The 25,015-nt window shown below is 39.8% G+C and overlaps 1 protein-coding gene across 3 annotated transcripts in view; it reads right to left on the bottom strand.

Moving 5' to 3' along the window:
• Positions 1 to 25,015, bottom strand: part of Dpp10 (Dipeptidyl peptidase 10) — a 227,024-nt gene that overhangs the window by 44,164 nt on the left and 157,845 nt on the right. For all 3 annotated transcript variants that reach the window (XM_071591693.1, XM_071591692.1, XM_071591691.1), the window contains exon 3: positions 4,823 to 4,917. In XM_071591693.1, coding sequence (XP_071447794.1) covers positions 4,823 to 4,917 — 95 coding nt within the window. The remainder of the gene's footprint in view (positions 1 to 4,822; positions 4,918 to 25,015) is intronic.

A 25,015-nucleotide genomic window follows, 5' to 3' on the forward strand; every position in this document is an offset into this window, starting at 1 on the left:
CGGGTCTTGAGAAATACATTTCGAGTTCCGGCGTAACAACTTCCCCCTCCCCGTCGAGCGGCCAAACGACCGTGCATCCTCACGAGAGCCCGCAAGTGGAAGAGACCGGAGCACTTGGCACGATCAATGATTCGGGGTCGGGAAACAAAGGATCGGATCAAACGGCGGCCGTTGGCGAGAAATTAACGCGAGACGCAAGGCCGGATGGGATCGCCGCGGCGAGTGGTTATCGAGAGGGGGAGGGACGCGCCGCGTCCGCCCTTGGAGAGGGGAGAGGGGGACATGGGGAGGGATCAAAGGAAGATGCGGGAGCGGATGCGAGGGAGTTGTCCGGGGAAGGCCGTGAATATTTGAGCGGCTGTGGATCGGGGTTATCGCTGGAGCCGGGAGGCGGAAGCCGTCCGTGCTTGCCAGACGGCGAGGAGGGTCATAAGGAACTGGGGAAAACCGTCGACGACCCAGGCGGCCGAGGGAACAGCGAGGTCGGGACGCCATGTGTGAGGGAAGGCGCCTCTTGCAGCGGGGCCAAGACGCTTCCGGGGGATCCGGAGGGGATAAGCGGGCCTCCTTGGGGAAAGGATGACTTCGAAATTAGCGGGCAAATCACCGGAAACGAGGGCTCGGAACTTACCGAGAGACTGGAATCTTGCGAAGCACTAGAGGGGGGGTCTAAGAGGAGAAGGGAAGATTTGACGGACAGGGCCGAGGGAGGGCTCCTTCCGGGAGAATCAGCAGGGGTTCGTGCAACAGACGCTGCCGAGGATGAAGGGTTGAGAATCACCGGAGACGAGAGCGACGAATGGGAGGATGAGACACGGCTCATTGCAAGAGTTGAGGAGTCGCCATCGAAGGGCGCATCGATGCGGGTGGGTCCAGAGATCGAAGAGCACACAGGGCAGGAGATTAAAGCACCGATTTTGTGGGAAGTTGGGGAGCGGAAAGAGGAGGAGCTTGAGGCAATGGAGGAGAATGGGGAAAGTCCTTCAGTCGATAGAAATTATGAGGGAATGGGGGAGGTGGACAAAGGACGTGGTGGAATAGCGGAGGAAGATCCCAATGAGGGGAGTGGTAAGGAGGGAGCGGTGAGTGGTCAGGGAGCGTGGGAGGGATCGGGCGGAGAAATCGAAGGGGTGGGGAACAAAGCGGTGGACAAAGCGGAGGGCCAGGAAGAGACCGGGCATGGAGGTGAAAGTTGGGAGGGTAAGTCAGGAGAGGGTGGAGAGAAAAGGGAAGATGGGGGAGAGGGTAGAGATGAGAATGAAGAGAAGTGGGAGGAAATGAGAGTGGATTCCGGGCTGGAAGATTCTGGGTCAAGTGACGGAGGGTGGGAATTCAGTAAGGACGAATTCATGGGTACGGATATGGGATACGAAGAAGGAGAGGGATTTAAAAGAGAAGAGAGAGAAGAGATATACGAAGAGCTGGACGATGGGGACGAAGATGAAGACGTCGGATGTAGCATGAGCTGGCTGCTGGGTCCCGCGACGGACGATGTCTTTCTCGACCTGATCCAGTTGTTATCTCGGCTCCTTCGGTTTCTTCAGGATCCTTCGGGCGACGAGGGTGCTTGCGAGGTTGAAGATTGTGACAAATACTGCTGATTAAGAGAAGTGGGGGAGTTGGAAGGGCATGAAAATAACTAAGAAGGGAGACATATTTTATGCTGATATAACGTTTTGAGAGTTTTTTGATGAGGAAGATCATGAAAACTCTTACAGCTAAGAATTTTACGTTGGCTTACTTTCGAGTATTCATAGTCTTCTTTAAAATTCACTCCGTAGTTTGTTGTCAAGTGTATCGATCTATTTCTCCTTTTTATGCACAATTATTCTCGAAATTTTCGTGCCCCAGTGATAACAAGAATGCAAAAACGTGTGTGTATGGTTTCTTCAGAGGTGCTTCTCGATTGGACATCGTCCTTAATGGCTTTGTGGGAAATCTGATAATCGATGACACTTGAGAATGGAAAAAATCCTCATTTATTATCATAACTGTATTCATTTACGATGGATACCTTTTAATAAAATCATCATATTTTGGCGCTGACAACGTTTTATTGATGCTGAATTTTTCCTCTCGTCTTTGAGCACATTCATCTATTAGCACGGAAATTATGCATAAGATTAGTTGAAAACTATTAACCATTTTTCAAAAAACAATAACTATTTTCATTTAGCCAAAGTAACGAAGAGGAAATTAACAGGTTTTGAGTAAAAACATGCAGTGATGACTTAAAAGGTTAAGCAAGATTTGTTCGCGAAGAAGCGAAATTCGGAGGCTTTATTTTAAAATCAACTGCTCTGAGAAAGTTTACATTTCTGTTTCCTGATGAACTTATTCCTTTTTTTATTTCATAAGTGAGATTCAACCGATTCTAATGTCAATGATATTCGAAATATTTTAGGAAAACATAGATTGACTTTGTTTTTTCGTCAATAGGATCTTTGAGTCAACGCACACTATAAATTAACGGTGAAATCTAAGTATAAGTTTAATTATAACTTTGTTTATTTTTTGATAATTAAGATGGACGATTTTTACTAAAGTTCCGTGCTGAAGTTTAAATTATATAGCTATTCGTGTCGTAGCTTGTAGTTTCCAGGGAGATATTGCATATTTAAATCGTAATTTAGTGCTCATAAAGTATCATATCAATCAGATAAAGAATATTAGAAAGGGAAGAAATGTAAGGAAATGGAATGTCAAAGCTTTGACCAGAGCAAAATGAATGAATACCAGGTATACCAGGCCGTTGATATAATCCTGGATGAGAAAGGTGGGAATATCTTAAAAATTGGAAAACGAAAACCGCAAGTGAAACAAGCGGAACGGTTAATAGGGAAAGAATTAAGAGGTATTTAGAAACAGAAGAGATAGGAAAATCGATGAAAGAAGGAAATGGTATAATACAATCGCAGAATTAAGAAGGGGAAAGTACAAAGAGATAAATAATCAACTAAAAAGACTTACTAAATGGGCAAACGAAACGAAGTGGAAATAGAATTGCAAGGATTTGGAGAGTTTATGGAGAGTGTGGGAGAAAGGGCTTGAGGTCTTAGTCCGATCAGCATTGATTCCCATTCAAAAAAAGTGAAAGGCTGTAAGTGAGGGATTAAGGGAGTTACTTTTGATTTCGCACGCAGATTGGGTTGTACTTAGGGTATTCAACAAAAGGACGGAGAAGTTCAAATGATTACTTCGGGGGGAGGATCAGTTTGGTTTTAGAAAGGGTATGGGTGCGCGTGATACCTTAGCAGTAATGAGGTCAATAGCAGTAAAGCAATTTGGAAAACAATCGTAATGCATTTGTGTTTTCTGGTTTTTGAGAAGGCGTTCGACCGAGTAAATTTGGTCTGTGGGATTAATTAATGCATTGCAGAATATAGGAGTACACTTGGAAGGAGAGGGGATTAATCAGAAAATTTATATGTCTGACTGTACAGGCGTGGGTAGTGGATGGAGAGTCGGGGCTGGTAGTGCTAGTCATGGATGTCCTTTATCTCCTGTTCCTTTCAATATATTTGGAGGGAGTGGGAAAAGAGGGAGAGATGGAGGACTGAAATTCGGTGGGGAACTGATTCAATCAGCCAAATTTTTCGAATCCCCAAGATTTACTCAGCCAGCCAGCCAACGGATCACATTTATTACAGAGTGTATTATAGAACCAGTGTGGTAAGTATAGAATCAATATCAATGTGAAAAAAACTAAGCTGAAACGTTAGCATTTGTGGGTGTTAACCAGAGTATGTAGACAAGTTCCTCCATTTAGAAGGAGGCAAAGCAGTAAGGACAATAAAAGAAGAGTTGCATATAGGTATTTATGTAAGTGTATATATATGTATGTATATATATATATATATATATATATATATATATATATTCACAGGGGTCATAATCAAATTAAATAATAGAGCAAATTTTTAAATGGGGCGTAGTATTGTACGGCTGGGACTCTTGGTCTTCGAGACAATTAGATAAGGGTAGATGGAAGCTTTTGAGGTGCGGCTGTGGAGGAAGATGGAAAAAGCGAAAAGTGAATCCTGACAACCTTTTTTCCTCCCGTATGTGGTGGGGGGAAAAGTTGTTGGGAGAAATTCAAAGAAGGCAGGGAAAATGGATCCTGGGTATATTGAGTGGAAATGGAATGTTAAGGATCGTATTAGAGGGGAGAAGGTTGGGTGGATGAGGTAGAGGTAGGAAAAGAGTAGACGTTTTGGAAGGATTGAAAGGAGGCAGGAAGTATTTAGAGTTTAGAAAGGTGCGGTGTTGTAATCCAAGCTAGCTTTAGAGTATTTGCCTAATGTCTCGCTTGGTAGGGCTTAGAAATGTGGCAGAGCTTAAGTAGTGGGCCCATCGAACATCTACATTAAACGGTAGGCTGTCTATTTATAATAATAATACCAGTCGCGCATTATTTATAATGCCATTAACTTTTTATTCAAAATATCATATTGAAAATCGCGATGTATTTCTCATCAACATATGTGAAAACATTCTGATCAACAGCTTTAGTTAAACTCTAAATATGCAACTCCCTTTCCATAAATGTAATACAGGGGCGTCTGATTGTGTGCTAATATCTTCCAATAAGACTGAGTGAGTTTCGCACATGCATTTTACAGGCTTCATTTTTCTCTCCTTCTTCTTCTTCCTCGATTCATGATGGCCAGGGAATTACTTTTCGTCCGATGGAGAGAAAGAGAGCAAGTGTAGGCATTTATCAAATGTTGTGGCCACGCATTGAGTGTCTGTCACCAACAGAATCTGATTCTGACAACGGATACAGGCATGAGTGATTGTGACATGCATGCGTCGTACTTACGAATGTCTGGTTGGTCATAAGCACCCGAGAGGAGCAGTTGAGCGCATTGAAGAGACTGATGCCGCCGAAGTGATCTCTGAACATAAGCTCGTGCCCTGTTTGAAAAGGAAGTTTATTGTTAGACAGATACATAATTAAAAGTCACCCAAACATTAATCCGTTAGTCACTTATCAGTATTTTGTTTTACAAATGAAAAGATTCATTTAACATATGTGAAATGACCACTGGCTAAGCGAATTAATCTAGCTATAATTAATTTTCTTTTAGTCTAAAATTAATAAACCACAAAGATATTTATAAATTTCACGGAACTGTTTTCTATGATAAAGCAACTTGACAAACAACATAGTGAAAGAAACTTTCCGAACAGGCTTTATAATGATTTTCTTGAAGCCAATCTTTTGTCACGCATGTACTATGCATGCACGATATCATTTGAATTTAGATACTTCTGTACTTTTGCTAGTTCCGAATTAGTTTTAAGTACCATTCTCGTTAACTGAAACGTTCGTGCTGAAATGATGAAAAATATGTAGTTTAATTTAATTTTGAGAAACGTTTAAGTTTAAGTATAGGAAGCTTGAAGTTGTAAGTGACCTCAATATAAAAATTCCACGTCGAATTTTGGCAATGGTGTTATTTACATCAATAAATATTACGTTGACAAGCTTTTTGTATGGTTTTCATGTAGTTTACAAGCACAATATATTCACATCACGCAAGTTTAAATTAATTATGGGAAAAAATGACACATCCCACACGCGCATGGCGAGGATTTTCTGACGATTGCTTTTTTTTTAATGTATGGACGCCTAAATCAGGATTACGAGAGTGAGCTCGGTTGAAAGCCTGGTAAAATTAGTAAATTTTTATATCAAGAGAAAAATTGATTGCTTTTACTAAACTTTGGTACATACTTAAATTTTGCGTAACATTTCGTTATTTCAGTATGTCTAACATTTTGGCCCGGCATGAATTTCACATAGGAAAGAGTATTACGAGGCTGGATCAAATTTGCTCGCTTTATTCCGCGCATTTTACGAGACCCACATGCTGAAATTGTGGGCCCTGTTGGAATGCATAACCTTTATGCCAAGTAGCACTGGCCTTAACACACTGGTCTTGACGATGGTTGCCTGGTCGCTTCCTCGGAATTATGGACTTCACCTTTTTCCATAAATAGTTCCACAAAGAGTTCTGGTGGAATTACGATGCACGAGGTTTTATACTATATTACGTATGGTACTAGCTGATTAGCACTCCAAATTGGCGTCGATTTGAGCAAGTGTCGGAATTATAGTTAAACATTAGTGTTTTCTTATGTTAGCATGGCATCTTATTCCTTTCGGACTTGTGTTTTCATTTCTGAGACCCGCGAATAAATTTCCAGAAAATATATTTAATTTATATAGCCTAATAATGTTTATTAACTGAAACTTCTATTCACATTTTTGGTTATTCCTTATGTTTACACGTGTTTAATCAAAGAAGTAGAATTAGTTTCGTTTCTGCTCCCAGAGGAATGGGAAATGCTCCCGGAATATTATCTGGCTCTGTCGCAAACAAGAGAAAAGCGTTCCGCGATTGTTATGAATTCTTTCCGAAAGCCTAAAGTATGCACTCGGTCGATGATCATGACGTGGACGTGGTGAGTTCGACATTTTGTGGATATCTCTCACCTATTATGGTTATCAGTGCCGTGTAAAATCTACCCGTGCAACTGTGAACCCATGTAGGCAACCTTTCTGTGAAGAGCTTCGCCTAATACGAAAGCCAGAGTTTGCTCTACACTTCCTCCAGCACGTGATTCCTGCTCGTACTTCGTCTCAATTTATCATACGTTTATATTGACGTAAATGACGTCACAAATCGACCGCCTTCGCTGGTGACTATTACTGCCGTTCTGAAAAATTTTAATCTTTATCTCTTTTTGTGAAACTGGTACTTGCATGATTTTAAATTACTCTCGTGAAAGTTTTCAAAAATAAATTAATGTACTCCAATTGAGAACTAGATAGATTGATGGCTTTTCTGTTAATGGATGTTTGGAGTGATAATGGGATTTTAAGTGCCCTTTGCACTTAAAATAAAAAAAATCAGTTTTTTACTTCAGTATTTAACTATGCAATGGCATTTACACGTTGAAGTTATTAATTGCAACATATACATTGGGTTTCTATGTAAATATGGAATGTCGAATGATCCAAAACGTAGTCAATCTTGGAAAATTAATACATGGAAATGAGGCTCAGGGTTTGAAGGACTCTGTGACCCACCAAATTCCGATCAACACTATTTACGCCGCATTTTTTTAATTGTATTTTTGAAATGCAAGCGCATATAGCTAATATTATAAGCTGGATATTTTTTTAATGGAATTTTTTACCCGAGTAGGTTGGAACACCGAAAAATAGTACATGGGAAAGGGAGTGGGTAAGCCATTAGACTCGTTGTTTTAGGGGAAGCTCTTTGTATTTTACCAATAGACCCATTATTTTAGGGATAGATATTTATCTTTTACAAATAAGGTATGGAATTAAAAATAGTTGTTTGGATTCTGTCACAGTTTAAACCTATTGCATGACATTTCATAGAGAATGACATTTTTGCAACGACTCTGGTGAACGAGAGTGACATGTACCCAGGTAGGTAGATGCCTGTTAAGTTGAACTTCCGTTTTGGCAAGCCTTCGACTTTGTCTTTTCCAATTTGTTCAATCCACACTATCGCATTGAGAAAATAAATAGATAAGAGCTTTATGGGGTCATTTCCTCTATGTCGCGTACCAAAATAAAATCTATTATTACTTCTCCCTCAATCAGATGGTCCATGCGTCACTTCACTTCGGATAAAACAGCGGAAAATCCAATTAATCAGTTTGTGAGAGAGTGGTCGGCCAAACACTCGTTTGTTCCACCTGCCATGCGGTTCATCGAACACTTCCACCGCACTCACTCCCGCCTTCCCTCCACCCTCCCCACGACGAACCCCCCCCCCCTCCCCCGGTGCCCTCACATCCATCCAACCCCCTTCCTCACTGCGAGCTCACCCCACGCACATCCTTCGCCTCCATGGGTTTCTCTCTTTACGGCCTCACAAATATATTTCAGCCCACATCCCCAATATTCCTACCGTTTCCTGCTAACACTTTCATGCATGCATGTAGTATGCACGTACGAATGAATGACCACTGTTAAGCTCCGCTCTCCCCCTCTCACTCCCTGACGTGCCCTCTACCTGCCCGCCCACCTTCCCGCACTCCATGGTCGGGGGAACCGCTTCCACATGTCTGATCTCGTCCTAATGTGGGTTTTGCCCGCGGCGCGGAGCTAGAAAATGGACCAAATGGGCGAAGGCGGAAGGTCCACAGAGTGTGCTACCCCAGGAGTGGAAATGGAAATGTTGGTGGAAATACTCTGTCTTCGTGAGGTCGAGAGAACATAGAAGCGACACGAAAAAAACTAAGGCTTATTTATGGAACATTAAAACTTCCGTTTCTGCTCATATAAGAACTGAAATCTGTAATTAATCAATATAAATGTCTTTACCTTCAACCATATTTGTCCATGCAAATAAATTACACCTACTTAATCTGTGCCTAGTTTAGAGGAAATGTTAGTTGTTAATGAATTTTAATTTATTTGCTATTATTTTGGAGACTTTGATTTATTCCTCAAAAATTGTTGTTGTTTTTAAAAACTAGGTACCTGCCAAAAGTTTTCCATATAGTTGGAAAATACTTTGGTCTCTAGATCTTTTTAATTTGTCAATATTATCTGGCATGCTATGCATCCATGTGAGTTTTCCTATCAGTTCGACTCGTTAATATTTCTAATAGATCTCCTTCCATCTCATTCTCATAGCGACAAAACCGAAATTTCAGTTCACCTTCGCCAGGTGGCAACGGAATCCTGACTTACTTTCGTGTAGTTATTGCGACCTTTTTCGTGACCGATTTGGTTTTAGATGGTCAAAGGAGAAGAGAGGGGGGGAGAGAGAGAGAGAGCAATGGAAAGGGATGGTGGAAGGGCAATGCAGAAATGAAAGATCTGGAAAGACCGACTTAGGTTTAGCGGCGGGAAAAAATCACCTGTTTTAAAATTTAATGCTCTTACAGTATTTAATATTGGATCCTTTACCTTAACATATTGAAATGAAATGAAATAATATACTTTGTAATTCCATACATTTTGTGAAAGTGTGTGGAATTACAAAGTATATTATTTCATTTCAATATATTATGCAAATTCCATTAAGTTACGCCCGAGACAGCATTTTTTTAAAAAAACCTTTAACTTAACGTTTTTAAACTTATGAATGGGGAAGAGAAGGAAAGATCTCTTCATTACCAACTGAGGAGAATTTATTAAGCAGTTTCATTAAGCTTTAAGGCTCATAATGAAATATAATTCCATTGCGGTGTATCGTTAATTAGGAAATCTAGAATGGAAATCTCTTTAATATCGAAAATTATATTCCAAATGAGCATTATCGTGGAAATAAGCAGGGCAGCATTTAATTGCGGCATCAATTCTTCAAAAAGACCGCCCTTAAATAGTGGCGAAGGAGCGACGAAAGAAAGAAATCGCCCATCTTACAAAACGGGCTCCAATAAATAGCAAACACCGTCCTCTAATTAGCAATCCAATTCCTACGTAGTATTAGTCTCCTCCGTATTAGATGTGTTGTCTTACTAGATTTCATGTTAGAAGAAAAACCCGTATGTTATTATTAATGGCTCACAGATTAAAACAGGGTTTTCCGCAACCCCTGGAGACTGAAAATGTAAAGCAATATTTTTTGTCTGAACCATTTCCAGGAATAATTCGTTTCTGCCTACTCTATTCATACCAATTTTGCTACATGATTCTTTCAAAATTATTTTTTTTCCTCCGTGAAGCTGTGGTGACAGAGTTTTGGAAAGAGCAATAGAGAGTCAATTGTAGGGGAAATAAATAATGAGGGAGTGAACGTTAAACCACATTAGTTTTATCGAAATATCAAGATGACTTTCGAGTTAACGTATGCAAGAATATGCCAGGTTTTTTAACATCAGAACATGTACACAAATAGGCAAGTATTTTTTCATCAAAAATTACCTTTAAAGAATTATTCACTTTTCCATTAATATGCGTAATGGTTTCAACAGTAACATCCGCTCTTAGTAAGCGGAACGGAACTCGAGTATTTTGCAGTCCTCAGTTATTTCATTGGGGAAGGATTTTATTTCCCCATGATTTGTGCGTTTTTTTCATCATGTTGCTGTCAATCTGCGCTCATTGGTTTTCCACATTGAAAATTTCCAATTGCACTAATTCCATGCACCATTCTCTTAATGCATCGGGCAATATGCATGTTGATTTTAGCAATCTGTCATTTTATGCTGCATAAATAGTGAAATGAAAGTGAGCTTAAAATGTAATGGCTTTATAAGTAGCCGGAGATCCAAAGTTGTGTGTGCACTTCAGAGCAAACACTGGCATGAGAAGAATTACCATTATTCTACAATTTTAGGATTATTTTGTAAACTGCTGAGTGAGAAATGTGGAAGGGGAATGAACGTCATGCGAGCTTGAAGATTGATATTTTCCCCCTCATATTAGTTCAGCCAGTAGCCTGTGTTGTATGTCTCGGATGCTACTTGTGACAAAAATGGGATTCTAAAGCTTGATCATCCCATGTTATGAGCTTATCGATGATTTTATTATTTTTGAAATGAATAGTAATAATAATAATGGTAGATATGCATAATTTCAATTTAATTACATTATAATTGATTCAAAGTTCACCAGAACGAGTTAATCCCCGATACTGTTTGTATTTCGCGATGCTATAATCTCTTCCCTAATTAATTTACGAGTACTAATGAGTTATTAGAAAAATAGTCTCTTTAGACGCAACCACATAAAAGAATAAAGGAGAAACGCCATTTCAATCGAGACATTAAGATGCGTCATAACTTACACTATCCACCCGTATTACTTTGTCTATTCGTCCTCTCGAATGACTGTTACTCTGGAAAATATTCCGAATTTCCTTGGAAATGATAATGTCGATTTTATCGTTGTACTTTATTTTGGATCTCGAGACAGAACTTAGGAGACTTGTGGTTTATTTAAATGTAATTTCACATGGGGAAATTAGTTGGTTTACAATTTTATTTTAATACCAAAACATTGAAAATAAATATCAGAATTCGATTGACTGCGCACCGTTCGACTTATTTTTGTCCCAAAATTGGGGAAAAATAAATGAAACCAAATTATATGATCTTCTTATGAGAAAATGTTGACATATTTGACTGCCGGAAATTATTGGAATTTGATACCTTTGAGCTGTGTTTGCATTGAATTTATGGTACGAAGAGACTCCCATTACGTTTGTCCAGTTTATCGTTAAGAAAACAAATTTAAGCTTTACGTCACGTGTTCCACTCTTAGTTTAATTTGAAGAAGGAGAAATAGTAACTATCGAATTGAAAAAGGAATGCTAATCGAAGAAATAGTATCTTCCATAATTAACGTAAGGAATGTTAAAAGCCTCTCAGTAAGCCTTCGCTGGGTCTCAAACGGGCGTGAGGAGGCCCAAAGGAGGTTTGTGAGACTTAACTCACAGATTTCTCCGCCATTTGGCAGGTCTCTTGGGATTGAGAGATCAAGGCTGGAAATAGAAGACGCAGGTCGAATAAAAACTTGAAGGACTGCAAACTCATGGTATCTTCCTTAATGTATTTTGGATTTATGATTTTGTCGTCTCTCTCTCTCTCTTTTGAAGAGTTGTCAATTCTCCCAGCGGACCATCTTAGGGAGTGAAATGTTCTAACTATTATAATTTCAGAGCTTACAATTGGGTAGTTTGGTTCATTTGGATATGAAGTTAGAGAAAACAAACGAGAGATAAACGGATGAATTGGCGAGGGAAGGAGATTTAAGTTATAGAAAGAGCACAGAATGAGGCCAGGGTTTAAGAGGTGAGAAGGCCGAAGAAAGGAGGAAAAAGGGGAAATGAAATTCCTTGAGATCCCGTGGCGGATTCCTGCGTGTGGTTACATATCAATCGAGCTGCTGCAGGATTTCTTTTCGCCTGAACCTCGGCCGATCCTTCCATCCCCAACATCCTCGCCTATATTCCCTTCTGGCCAAGGTGCGCTCAAGGATTATAGTATCCGTCCATAAGAAGAAACTGTTGATCGAGCTCTCTCGTCGCCAAATCTATTCACCACGTCACGGAATTTGGGCTGCGATCAATTTGTGAAAACTTTTGAGGGGTAGGAAGTGTTTGCGGAGGGAGGGGAGGGTAATGGCATGGGAAAATATAGGTAATTTGGTTACAAATGAGAAGGGAGTGGGCCCAGGAGTATAGGGGGCCCAGGGAAGGTGTGTGGAAAGATGAATTTAAACTCTCAGGTTTTTCTGCCTTTCGGCGGTTCTCTAGGGATTGGGATCAAGATTGGAAACAGAAGGCTCAGGTGAGAAAGAGAACATACGGTGATTATGACTGTTTTCGGCACTATTCGACGAGGTGGCATCTGGTCGCATTAAATTGGCTATTAATTTCCTGTTATGACCAAAAGTTTGGAATCATTATTGTGATTGGAGCATTATTATCATTATTTTTCTATTGAGCCATGATGATCGTTCCATAAATGACTAAAAATGAATTGTTCACCATGAAGACATTTGTGTTTTTAACAGTTCTTCCTATTAGCTCTACGTCTACCAGTGAAGTTAATATTGCATTTATTCGAATAAATAAATGTAGGTGCCAATTTATTTAAATAATTAACTCCCAGTGCAAGTGTATCTAGCATTAATGACTTTTAAATAGATATTTTGCACGAGAATAAGTCAACATGCAAAAGGTAAAATAGAAAAAACTCAAATGCGCGCTGGAAAAATATCCTTTGTTGCTGTACTGTGATATAATGGCTATGGTTAACATAAAACACGATTGTAAAACTCTCTACGCTTATGTGATGTGAAATTCGGAAATTCTGGAGATGCTCCGCTTCGGGAATGATAGGGAAAGTTTTGAGAAGTAATTGGATGCTAACATGCAGTGGAGACGTTCGTGTAATTCATACATTTCCTCTAAATTGGACAATTTTTGAAATATGTTAGGTTTATTTGTTAATATTGCTCTCGATCGACATTGACTCTCGCAAAGAAAATCACCAATCACCGCTTCAGTGACAAACCCGCAGATATTCAAAATCAATGCACGCAATCGAGTTCAATTCGCAGAAATGTGTAGGAGCAACTAATCGTGTGTGGATTACAATCATTTCATAATTTAAGTCATTTTAAAACGCCTTAAATTAAGTTAAGACATGGCAATGTATGGTTATGATTATTGAATGTATTCATTAATACGTCAATATTTCATGCCTTTTCACTTCGTTTAATTTTCTTTAAGTTTTTTGCAAACTAGTCAGTCTGAATCATCAAGGCCTAGTTTGTCTTTATATTTTACATCACAATTACAAGCTCCTCGGGAATGAAGTCTGCTAGAGGTTATCTAATTCATCGAATGGCATTAAATGTAGGGTTGCTACAAAATTCAACTTCTCATGCCTATGGCGTTTATTGAGATATTATTTGAAATCCCTGGAAGGCAATATGATACTTTCACTTTTGAAACGATTAATTTTGAACCATAATGTGATTATAATCCTGAATCTGCTTCATATAATTAATCTTGATTTATTGTTAATACTTTATTCAATTACTTTTGATCAACCATGGAGACACACTCCCGATAGAATAATCTCCGAAACTTATGCTTGTAATAATCTCCTTAAGCTTAGCTCCCCAGGATTTAATTTTGAAACGTTTCCATCATTAAAACCCGTAGTACGAGTACCTTACGATTCTATTATTATATTTCCCATCATCCCATTTTTTTCTCCAAGGTGTAAAGTATTTAAATGATCTTGTCATTGTATTTTTTGTGAATGCAGTTCAATTTAACATTCTTGGTTTTATTTTGTAGTGTTTGCGCTCCGTCCTCGCCTCGTTCCGCTCAAATATTCTCACATGCGACCACCCTCACTATTCTCTCTTCTAGAAAAGGATTCTTCTTTGACGAATTGCTTCTTGACTCACATCTGTTGCCGTGTTCGTAAAAGTTTCCTCTCGTGTGGCGTCTTCTCTACTTTTGCTGTTCGAACTGCCATTCAATCTCCTTTTTCCTACTTCAGAAAATTTTCACCAATCATCCATGGGGAAGTTTTGGCATATATTGATTTCACCCCTTTTTTCAGGCTACACAATCTTTCAACTGCCAAATTGACGCCAAGAAATTGCTCTCATACCCAAGTGAAACCACTCCAACACATATTGAATAGCTCAAATCATAATGGTGATGATGTTTTTCAGTTGTTTTTATTTTATAGGAGCTTAAACGTTTCAAATGAAATTGAATATACGAATAGGAGAATATTAATTGAAAAAAAAACTTTAAAGGCTCAGATGATGTAAAACTAACGCTCGCGTTCATTAAAAATCGTTGTATTGAATTCTCCATTCACCGTCGGGGAAAATGGTGCGACTGGAAGGAGCAATGAGTACGATTTTATAAACTATGCCATCATTATGAGTATTATTACCACGTCTCAAGCATTATGCATGTGCTGACGTGCACTGGGCTTGGATGAAAAAAACGCGAAAGAATGAATTTTTCCAAGGCATTTTCTCCGTCCTAAGGTAAAGGAAATTTCCTTATTTTATGGAAGTTTTTGTACCAACGATTGTAAATAAATGATTTGATAACGCCAATTTAAGTGTGGACTGATGGCAAATAGGTCTTACTCGTGATATGAAGGAACTGAATTTTTTCCTATACGTGCGGAAAATTCGTCTTTCATTATTAAATTAAACATCTATATCCGGAAAAAATAAAGATTGGTTGAAAAGTATCAACAGGAATATGACATTTTCGAACCTATTTCAAGTTCATCGCACGTATTTTTTTACTGAATTCACAAAAAAGAGGAAATTACTTGAAGCGAGTTAGTAGTATGTTTTTGAGCGTATTCTTTATCCTGGAGATCACAGTGGAGAATATCCGCTTCGGTGAATGTTTTATTTGTTGTAAGTCGTTCCGGTTACATATTATTTACTCTGTTCGTATCGTAACTACGAGGGTCATCCGGAAAGTAGTACCCGTTCGTGCCGCATAAAGTGCTGACGACGCGAGTAGCCGCTGGACGAGGTCAGATAGCTTCAGTGGCTTGTCTGCCTTCTCTGAGCCAAGTTGCGTGACGCTAGCATTGCCTGTGTTGTTTCTGTGATTGTTTACAATGTTTAAAAAAATTGAGAACGCCGCCAGTTGTGAAGTGAGGGCAGTGATTAAATTCCTCAATGCAAGAAACGTTCGCCCATGTGATATTCATCGCCAATTAAAGGAGGTGTATGGAGACAATGTAATGGACGAGTCGTCTGTTCGGCGGTGGTGTCGCAACTTCAACATGGGGAGGGGGAACACACACGACGATGAGCGTTCGGGGAGACCGTCTGTCATTACAGACCAACTGGTGAGCTCAGTTGACGAATTCGTGAGGAACGATCGGCGCGTCACAATTGATGACATCTGTGAGCATTTTCCCAATGTTTCTCGAACAATTGTTCATGAAATTGTTAAACACCATCTGCATTATGCAAAAATTTGTGCAAGATGGGTCCCTCGCAAGCTTACAGATGAGCACAAAACCAAGCGTATGGCTGCAGCACTGACGTTTTTGGGACGTTATTCTGATGAAGGAGACTCTTTCTTGACTCGCATAATTACTGGTGACGAAACATGGGTTTGTTATGCATCACCTGAGAGTAAACGACAGTCAATGGAGTGGCATCATGCTCATTCACCAAACAAACCAAAAAAATTCAAGACAGTTCTGTCCACCAGGAAACTCATGGCAACCATTTTCTGGGATCGACGAGGTGTATTGCTTATTGATTTTATGGCCCGTGGAGACACTATTAATGCCAATGCGTATTGTGAAACATTAAAGAAATTACGGCGGGCAATACAAAATCGGCGGCGAGGTCTATTGTCTACTGGTGTCATTCTCGTTCATGACAATGCCAGGCCTCATGCAGCTGGGATAACACAAAAACTTTTGCAGCAATTCAAATGGGAAACTTTCGACCATCCACCGTATAGCCCGGACTTGGCCCCTTCAGATTTTCATCTCTTTACAAAGCTTAAAGACTTTTTGGCAGGAAAAAGATTTGACAGCGATGAAGAACTTAAAGAAGGAGTGACCCTGTATCTCAATGAGCTGGCGGCGAAGGACTATGCAGCAGGAATACAGAAACTTGTCACACGTTATGACAAATGCCTTATTTTGCTTGGAGATTATGTTGAGAAGTAGTTTAAAGTATCCTCTTTCAAATAAAATTTTTTATGTTTGTTAATATTTACTTTTGTGTCTTTATTTCACGAACGGGTACTACTTTCCGGATGACCCTCGTATTTGCAGCATTAAACCTTACAGAGCTTATGCCCACAACTGCCCATATTTTCAGACACTGAAAACTGACTGGGGAAATAAACTTTTAATGTTTAGAGGTTTTTTAGCCAAAGGAGCTGGTATTTAAGTTTTCAGTTCTTAGCCAAAGGAGCTGGTATTTATGTATTTTATTGAATTTTGATGCTAAGCTTTGGTTAATTACTGATTTAAGTTAATTAAGCGATGACCGACTTCTTCTTAAATAATCACTCCATTCTTATCTTTTCATTTGAAAGTGAATCTCGGAAATAATCTATTCAATGAGTAGATCCAGGACTATTGGGATCCACCTTTTGGAAAGTGAAAGGCAATTAACAGAGGAATCATTTGTGAACACATTGTTGTGTATTTATAGTAATTTTATATGATAACCTAAATAATACATTCCTAATATCTCTGTGTAAATTAATACCTATATATTTTATCTTTAGACCTACTATTTGACAATGATTTCAAAAATAACAAATGGGGGTAACATTCTAAAATTTGGCTACATAGATGGAAATAGATTCTATGAATTAGGAAAGCTAGTACTTTGTTGTTTTAAAATACATACATAATTTTCTTAAGAGGGAGATTTATACTATTTGAAAATTTGTCGTGACCTTAATCAATGGTTCCTCAGAAGGAAAGTGCCTCTACCCTCCTTGGATCCGCTTCTACCTTCTAATGATTCAGTAGGACGCGTATACGTTGTAACATTTCAGTGTTATCCCTCTAGTCCAACTCAGGGAGTGGTATTTTATACACCCGCCGTTCTAAAATGCGGGAAGTACTTTGGAAAAATTGGCGATTTTATATACGTACAGGGTTCGTCCGGAAAATATGTGTCCAGGAGCGCCCAGCACCGCTCTGACGAGCTGCGATTGGAGGGGGGTATGTTGGCAAGCGACGCTGAAAAAGGCAGTCGGCTCTGAGCTGTGGTGTAGTGAGGAGCTCTGTTAACGCGAACCTCCACGCTCGACCCACGTCACGGAACGCGATGCCGAAGCAGCGTTATTCCATCAAATTTGCGGTAAAGCTTGGGAAATCGTCTACCGAAACTGTCGGTATGATTAACCAGGCTTACGGGGAGTCAGCCATGTCCAGAAACATGATCTTTCGGTGGCACAAGATGTTCGTGGAGGGCAGAGAAGAGGTCGACGACGAGTCTTCGAGAGGTTCCCGATGATGCCTTCGCGGGAGCGTTCCAGGAATGGGAACGCCGCTGGAACAAGTGTATCGACTCACAAGGGTCCTATTTTGAGGAATATTAGCTTAAGATATGTAAAAGTGTAATAAATTTTTTTTCCTGAGCTCAGTACACTTATTTTCCGGACGAACCCTGTACATGAAGCCACACCAGATAAATAAAATTCAAATAAAGTTGATGACTTAACTTCTCTCCATTATTTATTTCTAGGAGGAACTTGTAAGCATGGTTTGGAGAAAGAAATTCTTTGTTTATCTATTATAACGACAGCCGCAATATGCTCCCATTTTCTGAATTATTGAAGGAGCCAATCAGAAAAATTCCATTTTCGATTAATTTTAACTCGAATCGATACAGTGTGAACGAAATTTTTATTTTTAGAACGTTGATACCTCTGAGTCACGCGAACCTCTGTGTTGTCAAGTGGGGAGTCTTATCAATAACCTCATCGGGGAGGGTCACTCGGTTTTATGACTTCCAAGGCAATGCCTCAGGGGACACTCTTCAGGCACGACCCTCATCGGAAGCCTGCTGCAACAAGTTGAGTTGTGGACGGAGTGTGAAGGGGATGGGAGGAGAGACAATTGGAGGGGGCAATGGGGAGAGCCTTGTTCACATGTGCAGGCCTCTTTAGAGAGAAAAAGGATTGCACCAAAGAAGGACTGCTGGTTCAGGGACACACGCGAGGGTTAAAATAAAATCTTTAAATCTTTAGTAAAATTACCGTAATATTCCCATTTCCAATCGATTTTCTATCCGTCCGTGGCTATTATTTTCAAGCCCAAGTATTTGTTAGAACCTGAAGGCTAAATTAGGTGAATGTATGCATGTATGTACTCGATCCTATGATTTCAGAGTTTCGGATTTTAATGGCTATTTAGATCCGTGCTTCCCTTGTAGGATTTTGGGATCATTTAATACTTATGGATTTACCCTTAATTGCCGGCTACAAATGGTGGAGAAACTGGATTCGAATTTATGCACCAAATATAATAGAGTCTCCGAAAAATATGCTTTTAAAATTATGTCAGTCAGATTTTGAAACCTGGAGACTCCAAAAACATTTTTCATGACATGGAAAACTAATTTTTGAACTGCGCATTCAAAAGCTAAGTTGTATCTTGTGAAGCAGTCCTTTTCTCTTTGGTAAACATAAAAGGTTAATCATGAATTATCAAAGGGAATCGTTTTCTCTTACTAACCTTTGCCTTAGAGCAAAATTTGTTGCTTTCATAATGTTGCATGACATCAGCAGTGTCGTTCGGCTAATTCTATTTTAAATTTCGCCTGTTCGCGTGACTTCGCTCGTATTTCCTCCGTGCCTCTTCAGCCTTATTGCAAAATACACATTTGACATCAAAATGAGTTCCATACTCCGTGCCATCGACGTTCAAACTCACCTTGGTTAAGACTATTACTAGAGGTAATTACTTGGAGAATTTGAGTCAATTTTCTGATAAATACTCTCAACTTTATACTTGCAAAAAAGAACTGGCAAAGGAAGAAATGAGCACTTTTGTTGACACCTTATGCATAATATTTAAGAACGGAGAGGAAAGCAGGCAAATATCTGTATTTAAGAAGGAAAGAAGGTCAATATGGACGCAGAAGAAGCATAGGATCAGATGAATTCAGTCTTAGTTGTATTAATAATTAGGGGAGGCGACAGACAGCGAACGTCGTTCGTGATATTATGGTTAGGTGGGTGATTTGGTAGGGGTAGGATACACAGGGATTGGAGAAAGTGTGGAGAGAAACCCGGCGTCGGCAGTCGCTTACGCTTAACGATAAATGCTAAGGGGTCCATAGTTAAACACCCGTTGCACTAATGGCTTACTCCCTTGAAGAGTTTCAGACAAATTACCAGTAATGGAGAATAAATGTTTTGACAATTTAATATTATGTATTTTAAATAAAAGTACAATGTTCTAGGATGTTCTAATACGAATACTTGATAGATAGTATATATGAGAAATGTTGAATGTGGAAAAACTGTACCGTAGAAAGAGGTAAGTAAGGTATGCTCATTATCTGCCTTGATATTTGACACGTTCATCAATAAGACAATGGACGAGATAAGGGACCGGATAAAATATCGCAAAAGGATACTTGGGGAGACTATAAGAAATTTGTTTTATGGAAAAAATACCTGTACCACAAGAAAAGGAAGAAGTGCTGATGATTTGTTTTGAGAAGGTAATGAAACACTGATATCATATGATAAAATTGATACAAAAAGCAAAAAGAGGACTCGAGAGAAAAGAAAGGTGTTCGCGTCCAAAAAAATAGGGAAGGAACACTTTTAACCAGTTATCTGAACCGTGATTTAAAAGTTTCCTCCTTACTTCTCCGCATCAAGATTGACAATAGTCTTTGCAGGCAAAAGTGAGTCTTCGAGCAAAAGGGAGCGAACAGAATAGAAAAAAGTTTGTCCGGAGCGACAACTAAAGCAACCTGCCCTCTTCTATGAAATAACTAAAGTCGCCTCCTGCTCTATGTTTCCCAACTTCCCATCATTCAAGTTAAGTCGGAGAAGGGGGCTCATGAAAATATTCTCGTTGAAAAAAAATGAGACCACCCATTATTTTTACACAAATGGCCTAATGATTTATGTCTTGCACTCGTCGCTGTGCGAAGATATAGTCCGGGTATAGGAATGGACGAATTTGCGGCCTTCCACCCGAAGAAGGAAGACTTACGAGGCCCAAGGCAGATGCACAACATGTTGACGGAAACTCATCAATCTTGTCGGTGACAAGAAACATGAATGACTTGGGATTCCTCCTCGTCTAAAAACAGGAGGTGAAACTAGCGGAGGAAACTGTCCTAAAAGTAGAGACATGGCCTGCGTGTTTCGTGTCTTCGGGAAAGCGGAAGGTTCTCTCCAACGAAGACGCCCACAGCTTCGATACTTCTTTGTATCTCCAGCTACATGAGGTGGAGCATCCAAGAGTGCTCAAGCCTCGACAAAGGGAAGAGAGAAATTTCGAACATCTACAGGAGTCTTACCCCGTAATCATCCTTCGCCAGATTACATTTTCCGAGAAATTAACATGGCATGGTTCTTGTGGACTTGGATGCATCCAAAATGGAGGGGCTCTTGCTACAGCACGTCGAGTGTTCTTTGAGTAAGTAAGTTAACGGAGCTGCTGAGTGCTTTCGAACAGAGTTGTTAAGGAGTCTCGTTAGCGAACGTCATAATTTCGGTTGAAGGATTTTCTTCTCCCTGGTGGCAAAGAGGGAGCCAATGGTGTCTAGGAGACTCAATTCTAATTAACATTATTAGGAAAGTTTCAATTGTGAGACTTCACCAGCGACATTGATGAAATAATCCAAGGGCAAAAATTATTACTTGGGTGAGTTAATATAAAAAAATAGAGAGACATATTATCGGAGCGATAGATTAAAGGTTGCGGTATTTTATATCCCATTTCACGTTGAAAAAATACTGATTGAGCCGACTAATAAGAAATTATTTAAAAAACTTCCCTTGCGGACTCCTTCCGAAGTGGAGCGAATTATTTTGCACCAGATCTACTCCAATAACTGCACATTCTTTTTCTATCGGAACGTTGAAGGGTATTTGGATCCAAAACGATCCGAGCAGCTGCTATTTTCATTCTATTTCTACTCACATCTACTTTTACTTCTGACGCTTCCTATTTTCCGCTTTATAAGCCAAGAAACAGAGGATTTCTTTCCAGCAGTCCACGATCGCATCGTAACGATTCCGTGCACCGTCGTGAAGCTTCTTCAAAGCGTACGTGACGGGCACGATTTGCAGAGCATGCCGACTCGAGGAGGGGAAGAGTGGCAGGTCACCCGACAGATCAGCGCATGTTCACCACTGGTACGACGTGACTGCGCGTTTGTGTTTTATCGACGACACTATTATGGTATCGCCGCGACTCCTGCGCTGCCCTTTGCCTCTGGCCATATTGATTTCTTTGCAAAGGACGTCGAATGCAAGATCTGGAGGAAACATTCTTCCATTATCAAGACGGAGCGAAGTGGTGGCGATCACTGACACCTGACAAATCTTACGAATCCCAGCGTTCTTCATCTCGGCTTGGGTGGAAATGTAGATGGGGCTGCGAAGGAGATGGAAAGAAGAGAGCCATACATCAAGGTCTTCTGTGTACCGGGATACGTGGTTAGTTGTGACTATCGCAGGCGTGCACGGCGAAGTCAAAGGATAATTGATGACGTAAGCGTGGCCCAACTTACACTGAGAAAGCGGATGCACTTCCGCCACGCGTGCAGTGGGCCGTCTATCTTGGGCCCGTTCATTTGTTTCGTGCGAATGACCCGACGGCAGGGTAACCACCTGTCCGGCGGGGCTGGAAGTGGTTACCTAATTACTAATCCCCTTCCGAGTCTCCCACAAATATTACGGTGATGAAACGTGATAGTTACTGGGTCCTCGAACGTGAAATTTTATTTATTTTATTTTAAGACATTATTCATATACAGCAGTAGCGCCAATTTACCGTGAAAAATATAACAAAAACGAAATAGTAAAGGTTAGCGCTTAGTGAGAGATATCCTAGGAATAGGAAGAGATGGAGTAGGGATTGGGTGCGGGTGAATCGAGTTTAATATTTATAACATTCCAATAATGGTAAACCAATACTTAATAAAAACTTACTGTAGACTTGTGTCGAGAAGTAGTTTCAACAAGAAAAGAAATTAATCATATTGAAGAACAATTGAAAGTTACTCTTTGAAAAATTCCAAGAAACAGTTTCGCTATGTGCATTACAATGCAACGATTTCAGAGTGTAAAAATGCGAATGGTTTTTAACAATCTGAAATTGCTGCATTTTTATCATTTGAAGTAAAATAACAAAGGACGCGTGGGATTTAGTGAGTACAAATGCATGAAAGCACTTTCGTGTTGAAAAATATCGGACCTTTGGTGGATATAATTTCTTTTTGCTCCCTTTTTCCACCTTGGGGAACCTGATTTTGAAAACTGATTCCATAGGATAAAGCAGTGTTACTGAGTGGAAACCACAGTTTCACCATCTGACCTAGATGCGAGAACGAGGCACACCTTTCCCCCTATGAGAGCAAAGCATACGCTTCTAAGAGCCGTCGAAAGGTAAACCCAGGAGCAGTCACTTTCACTCGCTCCATTCTCCGCTTTCCGTCCCTCAGCCAAGACCTTCTGGCCTAAACAACTATCCAACCGTCCCTCCTGTCAAACCTCACCTTCACATTCATCCGTGTTTCCCTCTCTTCCTCATGTTTTCCCTGCTCCTGACTCTTATCCCACACTCCGCAGCCTGACCTTCCCCTCCCGTTCGCCTCTCCGGCAGCCAGTCGTCGTCACCTTTGCTGTGGGAGTCGGGCGAATTGGACGGGCTGATTGCGGCTCCGATCTCCCCCACTGCTCTCTTAAACTAAACAAGATGATGGCAACTAAAGGGGAGAAAGAGGCCCTTATCTGATACTCGAAGTCTTGCTCGAATGGTACACCTCGTTTCAACAAATACCTTTTGCTTGAATAAATTAGTTCGGTAAATTGACCTATGAGCTCCTAGGACTAGATGAGAAAGGTCAAACTCGCATGTGACTCCATCGCCCACACGCTGGAAGCAGACGGGCGGATGTCAAAGTAGATTCGTTCTGTCACCTCAGCGCAAGGTATATCGAACACTAAATATCTCAAATAGTATAAGGTGTACTCATAATAGTGTAAGGATTTTTATTTAAGGTCTTTGACAGACGGGTTGCTATATTATAACCAACAAAAGAGATGTCATTTTGTGTAGGAGTATTTTTTTAACAGATCCGGTAGTCTATTTAAGATTTAAACGATATTTCAGAAAAAGTGAGGAAATAATCTTTACTTCAGTAATAGCCAATCAAATATAATCCCATATTTAAAAGGCATGTATAGAAATATTGCGAGCAGACGCGAAGCATTAAAGACTTCTCATGACAATTCGCAAGCTTTTACAATATTATGTTTGGATTAAATGATTATTATATGATTTACCAGTAGAGACTTGGAAAATTAGTCAAAAATAGAAAAAAACCTCTCGATGGGAATTCAAAGCTAGGGTTAGAGCTATCCTCAGTTAACTTTCGCTCATATTTACCTATGAAAGGTGAATTATTTCTGAAGTTCTTTTCTTTAATTTTTAAAAGAAGTTCCTGGAAGAACCTTTGCTTCGAGATGAACGATAATGTTGTTGTCAGTTGAGGAGACTGCTCTTGTTGTTTCGCATCAAAATAAACCAAAATTATAATTTATCACAAACTCAGTCATGAAATAACAAAAGTTTAATAGAGAGATTAAAAAGCTAATGAAAGTTATACATTTAGATTCTCGTGTTCACCATAAAATCCATAATTTTCTGCTCCTTTTTGAATGTTAAGGCAAGACTAAGGAGATCGTTCACGACGGTGTTATTCACTCGGTTCCGTATGCGTATTTTTCTCTCTTACTTCCAGATATTTTTAAATGAATAAAATAGTCGCAATTAGTGCCAGATGGAATATTTATTCTGAACGAATGGGTACTATGGGCACTATTTATTTAGCATTAGTCCGAAAACAGTACATTTTGGCCTTTACATTGGACAACAGTGATAATGGACACAATTACAAACACCCAAACCCTAGGGGGAGGAACACCCACTTAGGCGGGAATCGAACCCGCGACCTCTGGGCTGGCAGGTGAGGACGTTACCCCGTCGCCACCAGGGCCGGCGAATTTAATATTATATATTATAAAAAATATTCGTAGGTGAATAAAATAAAATAAGGTTGCGTTTCTGAAATTCGTCTTGTAAGTTAATGCTATTTTTCATCCAACACGTACTTTCCTTAGGCATAATTATTTGCTCGTTTTATTTCTTAACGAGTGTAATGCGCCGTTTCCCGGTGAGAGTTTGCCTCGGTTGGAGATATCTGACTTAATCAGCTTGTCTCAGTAATTATTTTCCAGTAAGGTGGTACTCACAAAGAAATGGAATATATGATAATATCCAGTCACATAATGAGGATACCTGAAGCGCATCACTTAACAGAGAGGCTGTGTGGACCCAGTCTATTATCAGCATTCACGATGGAACTCAATTAAATGTAAATTAAGACTTAGGTTAGAAGTTTAACGTTGGAAATGTTGAATAAACATTGTCATTTGGAATGTGCCGAATGCAGTTTCCAGCCTTGAGTCTCATCTAAATGAATGGGACATTTGAAATTGGAGTGGGAATTTTGAGGATCGCATTTTATTTGCTCTTAACTATTGGCAGCAGTTTCAATTTACGAATTTCCTACCACCAATTTCTCCTTTGGATTTTTCATTTTTAATATTTTGAAAATCCTTTCACTGTGATGTTTTATTAGTTCGGAGTGCGCTGATTTCAGCGGGAAGTGGTAGATGCTGGAGAGTTAATAACGTTCAGTTGTAACGGTTGAAAAAAATCTATCTGAAAATTGCCGTTATATTTCCCCAGTTGTTTCTGTCATTTC

Source organism: Hetaerina americana, unplaced genomic scaffold (genome assembly GCF_022747635.1).
Source record: "Hetaerina americana unplaced genomic scaffold, ioHetAmer1.1.p SCAF_5, whole genome shotgun sequence".
Taxonomy (NCBI): domain Eukaryota; kingdom Metazoa; phylum Arthropoda; class Insecta; order Odonata; family Calopterygidae; genus Hetaerina; species Hetaerina americana.